Genomic DNA, 18,014 nt, shown 5'->3' with positions numbered 1-18,014 from the left:
GTCTGCCTTCGGCTCAGGGCGAATCCCACATCGGGCTCCTCCGCTGGAAGCCTGCTTCTTCCTCTCCCACTCCCCCTGCTTGTGCTCCCTCTCTCTCTGGCTGCTCTCTCTGTCAAATAAATAAATAAATACAAAATAAGCAAAGAAAGCCCGGGCGGGCGGGTCTTGAAGTCCTCAGGGAAGCCGGACCTGAGGGGAGCCATCCTGGGCCTCAGCTCACTTTCCCTCCCCACTCGCGGCGCCCACTCGACCTCCTGGGACCTGAAGGATCGCAGAAAAATCTCTACGGACAAAACCAAGCCTGAAGAGCCCTATGTTCTCCCCTGGTAACTGTTGCAGGGGCGGGAAAACTTTTATTTTGTAACCAGAGTTGCAACTAGACGCCTAAACGACTCAACTGGGTGGTGGAGGGGCGTTGCTGCACGCTGCAGCACCCCAAAGTGGACGTGGGGTGGCCGGCGCCGGGAGCCGAACAGAACCACCGCGCTTCTGCGACCCGCCGGGCAGCGAAGCGCAAGCCCAGCCTGGCGCACTCTCGCCAGGACCGGGTCGTCAGGCGCGTGCCTGCGCTTGCGCAAAAGGCACCCACCCCAGCTCCTCTCCAGGTGCGCTCGCGCTTCCGGCCGGCTTTCCCTAGGCGGAAACACCAGAGCCCGCGCATGCGCTTTCCAGCTCTCCCGCTAGCTCCAGGGAGGGGGCCCAAGGCTTCAGGTGATCCCGCCCCTCCCTCGCCGCGCGGAGCCAATCGCACGGCGGTGGGCGGGATTCTCGAGAAGGCGGTCCGCCCACGCGCTTCTCGAGGCGCGTATCGATTGGTTGGCGACGCTGGCGCAGGTGCGCGCTTCCTATTGGGTGTAGGCGGAGCGCGAGCCGCCGAGCCTTCGGCAAGGGCTGCAGGTGAGCGCGTGCACGCGCTGCGGCTCCCGCCTGGCTTGGGTGCGCGCGCGCGGGCTTGCGGGGGAGGTGGCCGAGAGCGAGATTGCGGCGCCTGTCGCCTCTGCTCCGCCCCCTCCTCCTCCTCTACCCTCGCGGCCGCCGCCGAGGCCCAGAGGGAGGGAGTCGTGTCCCCGCCCGCCGCGCCACCAGTCCGACCCTCGGTCCCGCCGCGTGAGGAGCCAGCGGAGCGGAGCTCTACGCGGAGACCCGAGCCGCGGCTGCCCCTCTGCAGGTGCCTGTGAGGAGGCGCCCCGGCCGCAGCCGCGTCGCCAGCCCGCCGGCCGCGCACTCGCTCCTTGCGCTCCCGAGGGGCGACCCGGCCGGAGGAGGCCGCCGCTGGGCCCGGCCTCAGCATGAACCGCAGCCACCGGCACGGGGCGGGCAGCGGCTGCCTGGGCACCATGGAGGTGAAGAGTAAGGTGCGCGGGGCCGGGACTGGGCGGAGCGGCCGGCTGATGGGGGCCAGGCCGGGGGCTGGCCGGGGAGGCCTGACGGGCTGCCCGGGTGTCTGCAACGCGGGGGGTGCGGCAGTGGGATTTGGAGGCAGGAGGTGGTGGATAGTAAACTTGCCGAGAAGAGGGCGAAGGAGGGGCCTTGTGTTTGTTCCTGGCCCAGGTGGGAAGACCAGTGGAGCACTTAATCTCCTTGAAACTCATTCCTGTTCAGGGATGGGAGATGTCGGAGCGCAGTGTGGTGCGATAGCTTTGGGGGATAATTCTAGCTCCTGGTCTATGAGTAAAAGGTATTTGGAATACGCGTGGTCACAAAATGTTACCCATTTCTTTGGTTCATGGGTGCATCGAGTGGTGAAAGGGAGAGCCCAGTGCAGTAAGGAGCCCTTTTAAAGTTAGCTTTGCTTCCTGCTGTGGATTTCTCCAGCACTAACTTTGGTACGCGTTTAATCTGTGAAATTAACACTATCACCTTTCGTTTGAGTAGCCCTTTACAGTTTGAGGCTGGATGCTCTTTTCATTCCTTCGTGCTACCTTTTCACATCAAGTGCTTTCCTTCTTGACCGATGGCATGCCAGTCTGCTTATAATTCCGTCCGTATCCACTGAATTCCTAAATTGCAAGGCTCCTTGAGCAGGGTAGTCTGTAGGGATTAGGGAGAGAATGCTTTCCAAAGGGGGTTTTGAGCTGGAATTTGAAAGTGATCGGCAACCACAGCAACATGTTCAGCAAGCATTTCATCAGTTGAAGAGCCAGAGGAGTTTAGATGATCTAGTTTGATTCTCTGAGAAAAGGGAGGGGTCAGAAAGGTTATGACTTTGCCAGGCTCTGCTTTTATTCCAAAACCTGGAAGCCTTTTTATAGAATAACCTCTAGGCTCTGGAGAATAAAACTGTTTTTGAGAACACTTAAGATAGTTAAGAAAACCAAAACACCAGCAAGAAGGGGAGCACAGTACAAGCACATCAACTTCAAGAATGATGAAACATCACTGAATGTAAGACTACTTAGGGCAAACCCAAAATCAGGGAGTGGTTTTGAAGTGAAGGAGAGTAAGGAGAGCTCCCTAGAGCGGGTGGGTGGAATGGCTTTATTATCTAGAGTTGATAAGCAAAGTTCTGTAAATTGCTGTAACTGAGATCTTCGCCTCGGGAATATCCACATTCATTTTGAGCATCATTTAAATGTTTTGTGACATCTGTATCAGGGTAGGCAGTAGTTTCACAGAAGGTGTTCTGTTTAATAAGAATAGAAATGTAATTATAGCAATTTAAGGAATGTGTTCTTCCCTCTGTCCTCCATGGCACTGCCAGAGCAAATGGAAAAGACGTGTTTGAGCTAAGGGTTAAGATGACTCCAGATATAACAGGGTTTTTCCTCGAGCAGTATAGCAGCAGTGGTGGTTCTGTGCCCAATGGTTGAACTTTCTCAGGCATTTCTGTCATAAATCTAGTTTGCGTCTGTGGGGGTTGAGGTTAAGAAAAGAAAAACACTTATGATATTGCATAATCTCAGAATTCAGTTTGTGGTCCTAATCTTGGTAGCAAGTCTTTAATTCTTCATCATAGGAAAAAATGAGTAGAGATTCTAGGGGCACTGATAAATACAATCAAATAGTAATTTATCTCCTGGACTAGAAACCTGGAGCACTCTGGGACTGGAATTTCAGGCTTTCTGCCCCTTCTCTTATGTCACCTGATCTGTGAATCTTTCCCACACGTGTGTCTATACTACATGTTATGTATTTGATCTGCCGTGCTGTACTCATAGTGAACCATGTCTCTTAAGTAGAATCGAGGCATTCTGAGAACCTGCCCTGAATGAAGTGTGCATCCTCTGTTCTCGATGTTGGTGAATAGACACAATATTAGGTACTGTCTTTAGTGTGTCTGTGATACCTTATGTTTTAAGTAGGTATTGTTGACACATTTATTTTTAGTGGATTAAATGAAACACTTGTCATCTTTATCATTTAAAAAGTATTTGGACAGATATTTTAAACAATATTTCCCTTTGTCAGCTGCCTTGGTGATATCACAGCTTTTCACAAAACTGATGGTCAAGAGGTTTGTAACCACAACCAGGTGATGTGCAGATCCCCATTTCAGGGTCTCTTTTTCTTCTGCATAGAAAAGAGTGTCAACTGTATTATCTGAGCAGAGCTGGGCAAGTTCCCAATCAGTAATGAAGGTGGTATTCTTTAATAACTTTGGAACAGTCTTTGGGCTGTACGTTTTCTAATTATTATTCATGGGCAAACAGTATTAAAATTAACTGCGGTTTCCTGAACGTACCAACAGATGCTGGGAGAAGGCCACATCCTGAGTGGCCAAGACAAACTAGACGGGCCTAAATAAGAGTTCTAAATGACTCACGTAGTGAATAGTTGTTGACTAGGTCTTAATTTTATCTCTATCTTAGTATTTTTCTTTATGTAGTAAAACGTTCTCTTAATCCTGTTGTTTTTCTGCAAGAAGCATAACAGTGTCTCTTGTTTAGTTTTGTTTTCTGCTAACATTTGCAAAAGGGCACGTCTGTGAAGCCATACAGTTTTTCATTGTTTTTATCGTAACATTTAAGGAAGAGCAAAACGTGTTGAGCAAAGGATTTTCACCCAAAAGCTTTAGCAAAGATGTTGGAGCCCTAAAATGTTCAAGTGTTAGATGTTACTCACATTCACATACCTGGAGAAGAGGTAAACCCTGGCGTGAATCAGGGCACAAGGAGCTTGACATTGTGATACTGGAATAAAGAACATGGAGGAGAAACTGTGACTTTTGATAACATCATAAGACTAGATCTGATATGAAGGGTGTTGCCGAGTTTTTATTTACTTTGAAACGTGAAGGTGTGACTAAACTTTTTTGAGAGTTTTTGCTATGAGTCACCTTATATTCTTGACAAATGTTGGTGTTTATGTTTCAGGAATGTGTTTTTATTTATTAGGAGAGGTGCTTTTAGTGAGTTTTTAAATTTAATACTAATGTAGTGTAGGTATTGGCAAAGCAGATGAACTTCTTCAGTGTAACAGATCCAGTGACTCCAGATATCCCATAATTGCTTGGGAAGATGAATTGACTCATTTGTAATCTGCTCAAATTATTCTGATGGGGACTTTCTCTGCTTGATGCTTAAGGCTGTGTTAGTATTACATTACATTAGAATACATTAGTATTTCTTGTTAATAGTAGATACTTAGAGGAAAAATGAGTTCAGTGGTTGACAAATGTAGCAAACATTTGTTTAAAGTTTAAAAAAAAAATCAACTGAGGACTGAGCTGAGTCTTTAATAGCTGGTCTCTGCAGTGATTCCTAAGAGTATGATTATAGTTTTGTAGCATTTCCTAAACTTAGTGGCTGGGACACTTTCTGAGAAAGGCTGATTAACCTTACCTAGGTTTCCACCTGGAGGAAATGCCACCCCGGGCCCATAGTAAGTCATAGATCCTGTTTATCAGGGACCAGATGAAGCCAGTCCTGAGTGCTGAATAACAGCCACTTTAATAATCTGGCATTTGGAGAGCAGAGGTGTGATTCTAGAAGAGGGATCGGAGTGGGGCATAATAGAGGTGTTTCTGTGGTCCCTTAATACCTCTCTGATGTCTTTGTCGCCTTTACCCACTCATGGGTGAGCTCCTGCTGCAGGCCTGAGCCTTTCCATCTTTAGGGCTCAGGCACTGTGCCAGGCACATAAGCACTACTTGCATTAATTGGGTGGTTGTAGGATATATGTTTTATGTATCGGTAAAGCTTTTTTCCAGGATTATGATAGGGATGATGCTTCTTATCTCTAGACCCAGTTCTTATATGATGTACCTCCCATTTGTATTGTGCCTTAATGCCAAGAAGCTCAAAGTCCCTTTTTTATATGTTGCTATTAATTCTTGCCACTTCCTGTGAAATCATAATTCCTTTTATGGGGGAAGAAAATTAGGTGCTTTTTGCTAATGGTCAACATAAAGACTTGGGCACATCTTTTTTACCCCATGGCCTAAGTGGGGCGAGGACTGCTGTCAGGATCTGGGCTCCAGACAGGGTTTGAGCTGAGTCACTATTGCAGGACAGTCTCCAGTGAGGCCTGGGAACCCCAGGGATTGAGCGGAGCCTGCATCTCTGGAAGGGAATGCCCTTCAGAGATGTAGCAGTGAGAAGGCACATTCCTGTGTCTCTCGTATGCTGTTTTATCTCCAGATAATGAGGTTTCTGACAATAGACAGTCTTTTTTTATTAAGGGAATACTATGCCTGTTAATTTTCCTATGGAGCGCATTTTCAGATTGAGTCCTGTTCCTTTTGCTTTGTTTTTAATTAATATGTTCGTTGTATTTATAGTTCGGAGCTGAATTTCGTCGGTTTTCACTGGAAAGATCCAAACCTGGAAAATTTGAGGAGTTTTATGGATTACTGCAGCATGTTCATAAGATACCCAATGTTGACGTTTTAGTAGGCTACGCAGACATCCATGGAGACTTACTACCTATAAATAATGATGATAATTATCACAAAGCTGTTTCAACGGCCAATCCACTGCTTAGGATTTTTATACAAAAAAAGGGTAAGTACCACTGTGTAGAAAAATTGTTTTAGAAATAAAAGTAGTTTATTTTCCTCATTAATAGGATTATGCATTGAATCCTTACTTTGTTGAATAGAATTTTGTCCATTTAGAAAGGTGTGATAGAAAGACTGTGATTTTGGAATCAAGATTTCTCGTTTTTTGGTGGCAACCAACTTTCAAGTGCTGTATTTACTACTTAATAACTACCTGAAGGAAAGTTACTTATTTAGAATGCTTTTCACAGAAAATTAGGTAGCAGGTCATTATTGTGGAGGAATTTAAACACTGATACTAGTCTTGCAAAAGAACATTCAAAATAACCATCCTATATGGCAAGCGTTTTCAAATGTATTTTGAGTTTTAAAACTTTTTTTTTTTTTTTTTTTTTTTTACTTTGTCCCTCCTCCACGTCTGTGTGTCTGTCTGTCTGCACATGGGCCTGATGTGTGCCATTTATTTCTTTGCCTTTTGTAAATGAAGAGGTTTAGAAAGCCAGCATGATAGCAGCAAGCTCAGTATTGGTGTGATAATGAAAACCTTACTATGTTTATAAACCAACCCAGAAAGCAGTTCGAGAGAATGGGTAGGGATTACCCTGGAAGGTGAAACTTTATTTCCAATCAGTTGATAAACCTTAGACCACTCCCAGGGCTTTGAAATTCCACTGATTACATAGCTTTGCTTTTCTGGATTTGGAAGAACTAAAGTCCACCAACAAAATAAACCTCCAAGGGTAACACATCCATTATCACTTGACCATTTACAGAATACTTAGAAACACACAAATTGATTTTCCCAGAGACCCCTGAGATGGATTTCATAGATCCGTAACAGTGGCGTGGTACAATTAGAGTGTTAATCTAGGAATATTAGTTTGGCTGTTGGGGATGAGTTGGAGGGAGCAGCAGTCTTTGAGGGGAGGGCCAGGAGCTGGCGGTGGAGGGACAGCTGGGAAGCCGCCCCAGTGGAGGAGGCAGATGACGAAAGTGGCCGTGTTAGATAAAGAGGGCATATCTGGTATTTGAGAGTCACTGTGCTCCCCACCGGATGGCAGGGAGTTGAAGAGGAGTCCGACAGAGAACAGCTTTCCAGGTTCAAGTCTGATGGCTGGGACAGTGCCATCAACAAGCGGAATTTGGAAGAGGGAGATGAGCTCGGAAAGAAAACGGGTTTGGTTTTAGGATACTTGGCTGGTGAGTTTTAACCGTGCCACGTAGGAAATTGGAAATGGTAGATAGGAACTTTGGATCGAAATCTAGAGGCCCAGTCAGAGAAAATTGGAAGTCTGTGGAAAAGTGATAGTTGAGAAATTCTCAGGAGGAGACGTAAGGCCTCATAGGGATGAAGACCAGGGATGGACCTTTGTAAAGCTGTGTACAGACTGTTGGAGGCAAAAGAACATCAGCAGAGGAGAGAAGACAAAGCAATCATGTGGAACTTGTCATTTTAAGCAGAATAATGTCAATAATTATTGATGATGAGGCCTTTCTTGTTAGCAGTTGTAATTTTCATTAACAACTTTGTTGCTGTTTGGAATGTGTATTCAAGTGTGGAGTGACTATTTTTAAACTACTGCCATCCAAAAATTTTTGTTGGATTATCCTTTTTTGTAAAATGACAGGAGTTGGATTATACCACTACATGTTTTTATTACTGATGTAACACTTAATGATTGTAGGATTGATTAATCCTCACATCTCTTAAGGGTAGTTATGTTCTGCTGTTTGCTTTTGAATATGTTTACATGTGAACAAAAGTTTTCTGTGTCCTAGAAATAAATGTCTAATATAGTAAACAGCTCTTAGAATTTGATTTAGAAAGGGGCGCCTGGGTGGCTCAGTTAGTTAGGCGTCTAATTCTTGGTTTTTGTTCAGGTCATGACCTCACGGTTGAGAGATTAAGCCCTGAGCCCCAGTTCTCTGCCGAAGGGCGAAGGGCGTGGTGAGCCTGCCTAGGATTCTCTCTCCCTCTACTCCTTCCCCCCCATCTTAAAAAAAAAAAGTTTTATTTAGAAATAGGCAATACATTCAAAAGAACATTTTTGTTTTTAAAAATATAAATGTAGGGGCGCCTGGGTGGCTCAGTCGGTTGAGCATCTGCCTTTGGCTCAGGTCATGATCTCGGGGTCCTGGGATCGAGCCCTGTGTTGGGGCTCCCTGCTGAGCAGGGAGTCTGCTTCTCTGTCTGCTGCTCTCCCTGCTTATGTTCTCTCTCTCTCTGTCAAATAAATAAAATCTTTATTTTTTTTAAGATTTTATTTATTTATAAGAGAGCACAAGACGGGGAAGGGGCGGGGGGGGGGGGGGGGGGGAAGNGCCCTGTGTTGGGGCTCCCTGCTGAGCAGGGAGCCTGACACACATGGCTCAGTCCCAGGACCCCGGGATCATGATCTGAGCCAAAGGCAGATGCTTAACTGACTGAGCCACCCAGGTGCCCTAAAATCTTTTTAAAAAATATAAATGTAATACAATTACGACTTATGGAAAGCATAAAAGTAAGCTGATCAAGCCATTCCTGTTTAATGGGCCCCCCCCCCACTTCCACTGCAACCAGAATAAAATCCTTCCCGTTTGAACTTAACAACCTCATCCTCTGTTCCCCCACTCCCTCATCGTAGCCGGTTGGGCTGGCTTGCTCTCTCTGACTTCCAGAGGGTGTTGCTGTCCCTGTGCTTTCGCTCTTGCTTTTCTCCTCCCTCCTCCCCCGGCTCCCTCCTCAGTCCGTATCTTATCACGAATAACTTGCTCAGAGGGGTCTCTTTGGACCACCCTAGCCAAAGCCCCCTACCCCCCCTACCTTTATCAGCCCTGGAATTACCTTATGTAAGTACGAGTTATCTGTCTTAACAGACTTAAGCAGTGCCCCATGATTCCCAGTGATAACTTTTTTTCTTTTAAAGCTCAACAGATGCTTGAGCAGAAAGCTGATTTCAGGTAAACTTCAATGGACATTAAATTCAGGAAGTTAATATAAAGCTTGACATTAAGTATAGTAACGTTTTACTGCTTCATTACAATACGCTTTGTTTTCTTGGCTTGTTGATTCCACCTTAGGAATTGGTAAGGCAGCAGTTACACTTAGATGGTACCAAATGATTTTAAAAAACAAACTTTAAAACCATTTTAAATTTTAAAATCATGTGATCTTTTAAAATTTGATATATCTACTAGAAGTTTCTTTGAAGTGAAAGTTCGCAGTTGAATGCATAAACTATATAGTGTGAACTCGACAATTGTATCGTTGCATATCTTGAAAGGTTTTGTCTTATAATAATTTATTGTTAGAAGAAAAACCCCATACTCTCAGGCTATTATCATGGAAGCAGAAACCAAAGAAAACAAAATGCCTGCTATCTGAAAAGTTAGGTTCACAAAGAGGATTCCCAGATCTTTTGCCAGCCGCCGTCCCCTGTTGGAGTTAAGAGGCTTTCCCAGCCAGTCGTGAGGGGCAGCCAAGTCAGGGACCTGAGGATGTGCACAGGCTGCTCGCCAGATCCCATCAGGAGTATCCCCACCACACCTCCTTGCTGTGTTACCATCTGTTTTCCTGTGACATCAGACAGACGCATTTACATCCTGGATTTATTCGAAAGAGTTTGTTGGAAACGCTAGAAGGGCCTTGCCTGCTTTACACATTGTTGTACTTCAGGCACGGCCTGGTGGGCCAGACACCCGACCAGGCACCTCGGTCCTTAGAACTGTGCAGTGGACGTTAGTCTGTAGATGTACGATCGCTTTTTAATGAATCCGGGTTTGATTTAGAAATGCTCCAAGAGAGATGCATCGTAATTGTCAGCTGAATTTTGAAGAACAGCATATGATACCAATTGCTCACGACAGAAACCTGGGTGTCACCTGTGACACATAGCTGTTGTTCAGTCAGTCACCAAGCCTATTAGCAACAGTCCTAATTATTTTTTGGATTTGTTTCCCCATCACCACTGCCTCTGCTCCAGGCCAGGCACCATCCAAAATGACTGCAGTAACCCTGTCGTCTCCCTCAGGGTCACTCTCCAGTCAGGGTGAGCATAATAGAAAAACCCAAATCTTTGGTGTTCTTCCCATTGCCCTTAGGCTGAAGTCCACAATCCTAGCACCCCTGGGAGGCCCTGTTTGTCTGCTTGGCCCCTGGCTGGCTCTCACCGAGTTCTTGGCTCCTCGTTCTCCCTCCCCTCCCTCCCTATTGGATTTCTTCGTCTACCCCAGCCTGCCCTCCTCTGTGTTTGTTGCACCCTGTGCAGGGAACATTCTTCCCTCCCTTCTACCTGATTACCTACTGGCTTCATTTCCGGTCTCAGCACAAACTTCACTTCCCCTGGAGAAGCCCTGCTTCACCCTGCAAGGAGGCTAGGCTGCCACAGCTCAGTGTATCTACACCCAGGCTCTTGGCCCCTTTGTCATAATTTGTTTGCAAGTGTTGATTGCCGTCTCCTCCTATAGACTGTAAGCACCGTGAGGGCAGTGAGAGCAAGCACTGCCCGTATCTCTTCTGTTCCCTGAATCCGCAGTGCAGGACGCAAGGCCTGGCCACATCCCTGGCTTCTGAAATGTTTGGCGATTGGTTTTTCTTATATTAGGAAGTGAAGGGATTTGCATACTTTGAATATTGCTTTAGGTGATGTTTAATCCTTTTAAAGTTGCCAGATTTCGTTCATTTAACCATTTTGGATTAGAACAGGGGTTTGCAAACAAGGCTTGCTAGCTGTTTTTGTTAATAAAGTTTTCTTGGAACACAGCCACACTCGTTCCTTTCTGTATGGCCAATGGCTGCTCTTGGAGGGGAGAAGGTGGTCAACCCTGGAATAGAATAATTTCAAAAATTACTTCATTCTTCCCTGTCTTCTCACAGAACTTCAAATGGGTCCTAATCTTGAACTTTCTTGATGACCCTACCATGAACCGTTACTGTTTTGTTTCTGTACAGGGATGGTGATGGGGTGTATATGAGGTTGTTTGGTTTTTTTCTCCCCAGATATTTATATGGGTATTTTTTTCCTCCCCAGATTTGCTTTAACACTGTAGGCTTTTACTTCCTGTGTCTGTGCCTGCCACTCACTGGTGGACCCTTATCACCTGCTCTGAATCTGTGACTTGCGACTCCCTGTGAGTTAAGAAATGAGATAACCAGGCTTTTTGGAATTAACTATTTAAACAGTAAGAGGTCCGGAGGGGAGTTCCTGCAGGGCTCCTCCGGCAGTAAAGCGCAGGAGCTTTCTGCTTGTAAGGAATCGAGACACGCATTGGCTCCTCCGAGGCATTCCAAGCGGATCCTTGTTGATTGCAGTCAGCCGAGATTGTGGCAGAGGGACAGGCTTGGGGTGAGGGAGGGATTGCTGTCTAAGCCTATATCATGTACTGTTGCATAAGCCTGGGTTTTTACAGCGGGGGAGGCTGCTGTGAACCAGGTTTGCAAACCTTTCATCTTATTCTGAATTTAGTGCTTTGACACAGACTCAGGTAGAAAGTGAACTCTCGGTTCCCTGTGGACAGTCACCTTTACACTTTAAACTAACACTCTGCACCCTGGCTTTCTGCCAAAATATTTCTTTTCCCAGTGGCTGGAAACTGATTAGCTAGATGGGAGAACAAAGGTGCCTTTGTGCTGGGGCATATTGCTTTGGAGAATTTAGCAGAGAGCATTCAAACAGTCTGGATGCGATGCCAAATTATGCAGATTTGGGGTTGTTTTCCTTTTTTTGGTCAGGTTTCCCATGTAGGCAACTTAATTTTGTTCTCAGTGTGTATGGTCTGGAATTTTCCTTATAAATCTTATGTGGGTTTTCTTGATTGTTTTAAAATGAAAATACATACTTCTGAGAAAACACATTCAGTAGAAGACTATCGTTGATAGGCTCTTGGTCAAATGTTGCCAAAAAGATTCTTGTATCAGTGGGTTAATTTCCAAAGCCAAATTATAAATAAATTTGTCGCTGTAAGAACAGGGTGTAGATACTTTATAAATAAAGACAGAATTATCCCCAGAGGGGGGAAATGCCAAAAATTAAGGTACCTCTAGTCTCGTATATTTCTTTGCAACTAGCTTTTGAAGAATGTCGAAGCAGCATGAGAAAAAAAGTTCTCCATACTCCAACACACACCTGACACTTAATACTCATTCTGTGAATGGGTAAGTTATTGGCCTAGTAAGAAAATTAAGGTCCAGTCTTTTCTCTGTATTTTGTACTCTTAATCATTATTTTGTGCCCTTAATTTCCTGGTTTATAGAGTAAAGATGGTAATATTTATCAATACAGTGTGAGAGTCAAGGGAAAGAATATAAAGTGAATCCTGTACAATCATAGTACGGTGATAGTACTATTATCTGGAGCAGTAGCTGAGACTAAGATTTTGAACTAGTTCTTTGTGGGAGGGGGCTTTTGTCTCCTTTGTTCTTAGGAAATACATTTTTATCCTTAAAGATTCTGACCTTTTAGTTTCTCCTTTGTTATTTTTGAAACGTGATTTCAAGTTTCGCGCCTGATGTTAATTTCATTTCCTTTTTTTTTTTTTGACCTCTCGTTTTCTGATGAGGTGTTTTGTTTGTAGGTATTTTCCTTCAGCAGTATGATTTCAGAAGGCCTATCTGGTTTTAGGTGCCCTGTCTCCCTTAGTTTCCATCAGAGATTATAGATCGCTGGCTGGAAGCATGAATGCAACCTGCTTCTGTTGTTTAATTCAAACTGGTTTGTGTGGTTGATATTTAATTAGGTGTCAGCATTTAAAAACGAAAACATTTTTACTTAAAAAACAAGGCTCCGTGGCAAATGGGATTTGGCCACACAAAATCCTATAGTGGAGGAAAGCCTACCCGGCACGGGGGGCAGCGATGCCATTAAGTGAGGCTGGAGCGCTCCCGCTGGCCAGTCCTCCCACTCGGCGTCTGCAGCATCACCGCGGAGACAGGGTCCTCTGCGCTTCTTTGTTTTTCACAGTGAAGAAAACAGTTAAATCTTGGACTTCAGCCTCTTCAAAAGTGAGGAAGTTGAAGATTAAGAACACCCCCGGAAACCTGAGGGAGAACGTTTATTCGCAGAAGACCAAAATTCCTAAGTTCTAGATATACGTGCATCTAATTTACATTATCATTTCATGCATTTTATCTGTTTCATTCAGTTACATTACCTACCCTGCCAGCCTGTATAGTACAGGTTCATTCTCTTGGTTTACCTTGGGACTCAAAAGTGTCCCATTTTATATCACTGAGTTAATAAATAGGCAACCTGATGGGGCGCCTGGGTGGCACAGTGGTTAAGCGTCTGCCTTCGGCTCAGGGCGTGATCCCGGCGTTATGGGATCGAGCCCCACATCAGGCTCCTCTGCTATGAGCCTGCTTCTTCCTCTCCCACTCCCCCTGCTTGTGTTCCCTCTCTCGCTGGCTGTTCTCTATCTCTGTCGAATAAATAAATAAAATCTTTAAAAAAAAGAAAAAGAAAAAGAAATAGGCAACCTGGAATTTCTTAAACAAATGAAGGAAAAATACGTTTTAAATAACTCATTTGAAATGTTCAAGAATGTGTTTGTAAGCTTATCAGAATTTCATTTTCCCCTCTCACTGTTAAATAGTCCTTGAGTTTTAGCGGATTGAATGTTGGGGATTTTACGATGTGTGCTTGAGAGGGCCACCTAGTGGTTTCTTTTTAGTACAGCAGATGTTACTTACCGCACTACATTTTGACCTGATTAGAAATAAACTAATATTTAAATTGTTTATGTACCAAATACATGTGAGTTATCTCTTCTGTATAGATTCAGCTATAGATAAAATGGGTGTTTTTACATCATTTCTATAATTATTTTATTTTATTTTTAAACAGAAGAAGCAGACTACAGTGCCTTTGGTACAGACACACTAATAAAGAAGAAGAATGTTTTAACCAATGTATTGCGTCCTGACAACCATAGAAAAAAGCCGCATATAGTCATTAGCATGCCCCAAGACTTCAGACCCGTGTCTTCTATTATAGACGTGGATATTCTCCCAGAAACACATCGTAGGGTTCGTCTTTACAAGTACGGCACCGAGAAGCCCTTAGGATTCTACATCCGGGATGGCTCCAGTGTCAGGGTCACACCGCATGGCTTAGAGAAGGTCCCAGGGATCTTTATATCCAGACTTGTCCCAGGAGGCCTGGCTCAAAGCACAGGACTGTTAGCTGTTAATGATGAAGTTTTAGAGGTTAACGGCATAGAAGTTTCTGGGAAGAGTCTTGATCAAGTAACAGACATGATGATCGCCAACAGCCGCAACCTCATCATAACGGTGAGGCCAGCAAACCAGAGGAATAATGTTGTTCGGAACAGTCGGACTTCCGGCAGCTCTGGCCAGTCCACAGATAATAGCCTCCTGGGCTATCCCCAGCAGGTAGAACCGAGCTTTGAGCCAGAGGACGAAGACAGTGATGAAGATGACATTATTATTGAAGATAACGGAGTGCCACAGCAGATTCCAAAAGCCGTTCCCAATACCGAGAGCCTCGAATCATTAACGCAAATAGAACTCAATTTTGAGTCTGGACAGAACGGTTTTATTCCTTCTAATGAAGTGAGCTTAGCACCTGTAGCAAGTGGCACAAACGCAGAAACACATGCTCCGGGTCAAAAACTCTTAGAAGAAGATGGGACGATCATAACACTATGAAACCTTTGTCTGAATGTCTTCGGAGTGAGGGTGCCGAAGGGACTTGTAAATTTGGCTAGTTCAAAGCATATATACCTCTGAACCAGTGACCTGGAGTAGGCCTGAGAAAAATAATATTGCAAGTTTAAAATGTTACTAAAACAGTAGTTTGACAATTGTTAATATAAACTTCAGTTTGTCAGAGGTGAGTTTAAACCTAAAAGGGGCCTTTGCTAATGAAATTATGTGCTTTTGCTATTTTGTCTCTAGAGAACTGGATATTAGAGCACATTCTCAGAACTATGAGAGGACCAGATCATTTCTGTTCGAAGTGGTTGCATATTTAACCTGCTGTGCAGAGTCCAGTTAGCTTTTCCTTTAACTGTATTTTTTTAAATTCTAATGTGAAGAAGTCTGATTCTGTCCTTTGGTACCTTGGGGACCTCAGCCCCTGTGTTCCCTGTATTTTATTTTGATTTTTTAGTGTTGTTCCTCTGTTGCTAATTGTTACAAGTAATTTTTTTCAAATCCTTTTTTTTCCTTTCTGATATCTAAGAAATCAAACCAATTGCCTGTTTTTGGGAGTTGCTTCCTATGTCATAAAGCATTGAAACCATGTTCCTGAATTAAACTGTAACAGTTGTTCAGGTTTCAACCTTGTTCATCCTATAGCTTTCACATTTACAGACTCATTACACGTACGTATGACTTAATGTTGCAAAAGGCAGTTCCATTAACTGGTAATACGTGAGACTCCCTTAATCTCCTCTCGCCCTCATTCCCATCTCATCGGAAATCATTCCTTTTGTTATTGGTGTGTGTTTTGTTGGTGTGCTTTTATACTCTGCTATTATATTTGAGTAGTACGAATCATTTTGGATTAAAAAATGCACCCAGATTAAGAGATTTTTACACATAGGACAAACGTGCACTTTTTTACGTGAGCTATTTGGTTTTTCCTTAATGGGATTTCTAGGAACACTGCCTACACTTTATGAAGAAATATAGAGTATTCACCTTGGACAGGTAGAGTTTATTGCTATTAATTTTATGAGGCTATTTATTGCTTTCCAATGCATCCACTTAGAACAAGTGAAGGGTAAGGCTGCTGACTTCCATTCCTCGCCTGATTTCCCCGTACGGCGTGCACGAGCGCTACAGTGGGCCTGTATATAGAAACCCAGGATCGTGTGAAGCGCATAAGTTCCCTGTGGCTTATGGCTATTTCTCTCAGAGTTATTTATTAATTAATTTTATGGTAGGGCTAGAATGGGTACCTTTGTAACAGTTGCGTGCTATGGAAACAATGAAGAATTAAGTGACTCCGTTTTGAAGGATATTTTCTCTCTACGGTAAAGATACATGAAGACTTGGACTGAAGGAAGGTCACTTGACTCAGAATACTTCATGTATTTTGTTCACGTTACCACTAAACAGATTATCACTGAACTAGTAACTGCACAGCATTATATAATGCAATGTACTTTTTTGTTGAATTCACCCAAGTTCTTCCACTTCTCTACCACTATTTGTTAATGGCATTCCAGCTTTAACCTTCTGTGAGGTATAGAAATTTGACTCTTGAACAGCAAAATGTTAACATGTAGGTTAAATTTCATTTATATTATAAGTGGTGCAGGGGTTCAACACATTAAGTAAAAATCCTTTCACACACTACCTCTCTCTTTCTCTCTTTTTTTTTTAACAAAGTTTTAACATCCAAACTTTTCTCTTGGGGGAAAAATACTTCAGGGCTTGACTTTTTGTACAAATTTTAACTATAAAGTACAGATTTGTCTTGTATGTATTCATGAAAATGGAAATCAAAGCTGCTAGTGCTTTTTATTTTAATTATCCTGCTAAGGGTATATGTCAGTGGTGTTAAAACTAGATTTCTCATTTAAATTATTGGTGAGATAATTGATTACTAGACGTATTGTAAAACCAATAGGTCTTGGTTATACAATAAAATGTCAGTTCGTTGGTAGTCAGAATCAGTTATTCCAAGTGTACCTTATTAACAGAAATATCAGTGGATTCAGCATAAAATTTTATATATAGTACTAAATGTCAAGCCTAACTGTGAATTTTGTTCCGTATCTTGAGTAAATTTATGATAATGTTCTCATGAGCTATCAACAAAATATATGTACTTTTGTGAACTATGAATTTTCTAATTAAATTTTACATGCGACAACATGATTTTTACATGAATGATACTTTGTTTAAACTATCAAATGTCAGTATTTTACTACAACTTTATTATAAAATGTACATTATCACTAAATGAACTTTGATTTTAAAAATCAAATTAGCTTTAGTTGTATATTATTTTTTACAAATAAAGATAGACTTGTATAAAGCCTACTTTCTTGTTTGAAAATATATGAAAAGTTACCCAACAAATATTTACCAAGCACTCATTATATAAAATAAGTAGGAAGAAGATAATACCCTGGCTTCCTTAACTTTTAATTTGTAAAAGATAAACGCCAAGCTGTGTATACATTGACTGCAACTCTGTGTGAGCATATGATTATGTGCAGGAAGATAGCATTTAAAATGTAGTTATTCTGGTTGTGCGAGAGGTTATGTGAGATATTCATACAGAGTTACCATTTGCAGTAAGATGATTTGCAACAAGGCAAAAGTAGTTTGTAATGGGACAGTTTGTCTTCTGAGATTCAAATTCACTTAGTTACGCTATTTATTACCACCCTGGATGGCACTGCCCGTACGGATCACGTTCGTTTTGTTCTGGATGATGGAAAAGCCCTGAGATAGATCAGACCCTCCTGAGATGTTTCTAATCCCAAATTCATCACTGTCATTGGCTGAGCTGATCTGTGCACTAACTCTGTCAACCAGGGTGGAGGATAAGCCTTCTGATGCCTTCCTCCAATTTAAAAACAGATTGAAAATCCTGAGTAAAAAATAAGCATCATCTACATAGAACTCCTTATATCACTGATTGGTACGGATTGTGTTGCATTCCGTACCTGATACTTATCTCTGGGTTTCAGGATCTATGAAACAATGGTATGGAACTAAAACATCCCTTTCACCCCCCAAAATAGGACCCCAGTGTTGTTTGTATCTTAAATCCCTGCTGCTTCCAAGTCTTTAGTTCTGGGTAAAGAGTTAAGTTTGATTTTAAGGAAAAAACAAGTTTGCAAGGAGAAATTAGCGCCTCTGTTCTGATTGTATGCCATCAGGTGCTCAGCTAATGGTTACGAGCAACTGGCTTTTGCTGTGATGTCTTTTGGGTTGATGACAGTTTAATTGTGGGTCATGAAGCTTTAAGTGTCTACCTCAACGATTTGGCAGTTGAGCTCCTAAACAGAGGTTTTGGGGTGTCTTACAAGGCATTGAAAGTCTTTATGACAGCGTATCACTGAGTGATGGTGGCTGTTAGCTGCAGGCTAAAGCACAGACTCCCAGTGCGTCCTGTGT

At 43.1% G+C, this 18,014-nt stretch overlaps 1 protein-coding gene across 1 annotated transcript; it reads left to right on the top strand.

Moving 5' to 3' along the window:
- Window positions 1-834: 834 nt before the first annotated feature.
- On the top strand, window positions 835-16,919 carry PARD6B (par-6 family cell polarity regulator beta). The gene is made up of 3 exons (XM_002912979.4): window positions 835-1,355; window positions 5,720-5,942; window positions 13,759-16,919. The coding sequence occupies exons 1-3, from the start codon at window positions 1,290-1,292 to the stop codon at window positions 14,580-14,582; spliced, it is 1,113 nt and encodes a 370-aa protein (XP_002913025.1). The 5' UTR covers window positions 835-1,289; the 3' UTR covers window positions 14,583-16,919.
- The last annotated feature ends 1,095 nt before the right edge of the window (window positions 16,920-18,014 follow it).

This window comes from Ailuropoda melanoleuca, chromosome 13, assembly GCF_002007445.2.
Source record: "Ailuropoda melanoleuca isolate Jingjing chromosome 13, ASM200744v2, whole genome shotgun sequence".
Classification (NCBI taxonomy): domain Eukaryota; kingdom Metazoa; phylum Chordata; class Mammalia; order Carnivora; family Ursidae; genus Ailuropoda; species Ailuropoda melanoleuca.
This window is presented reverse-complemented; position numbering and strand designations above follow the sequence as displayed.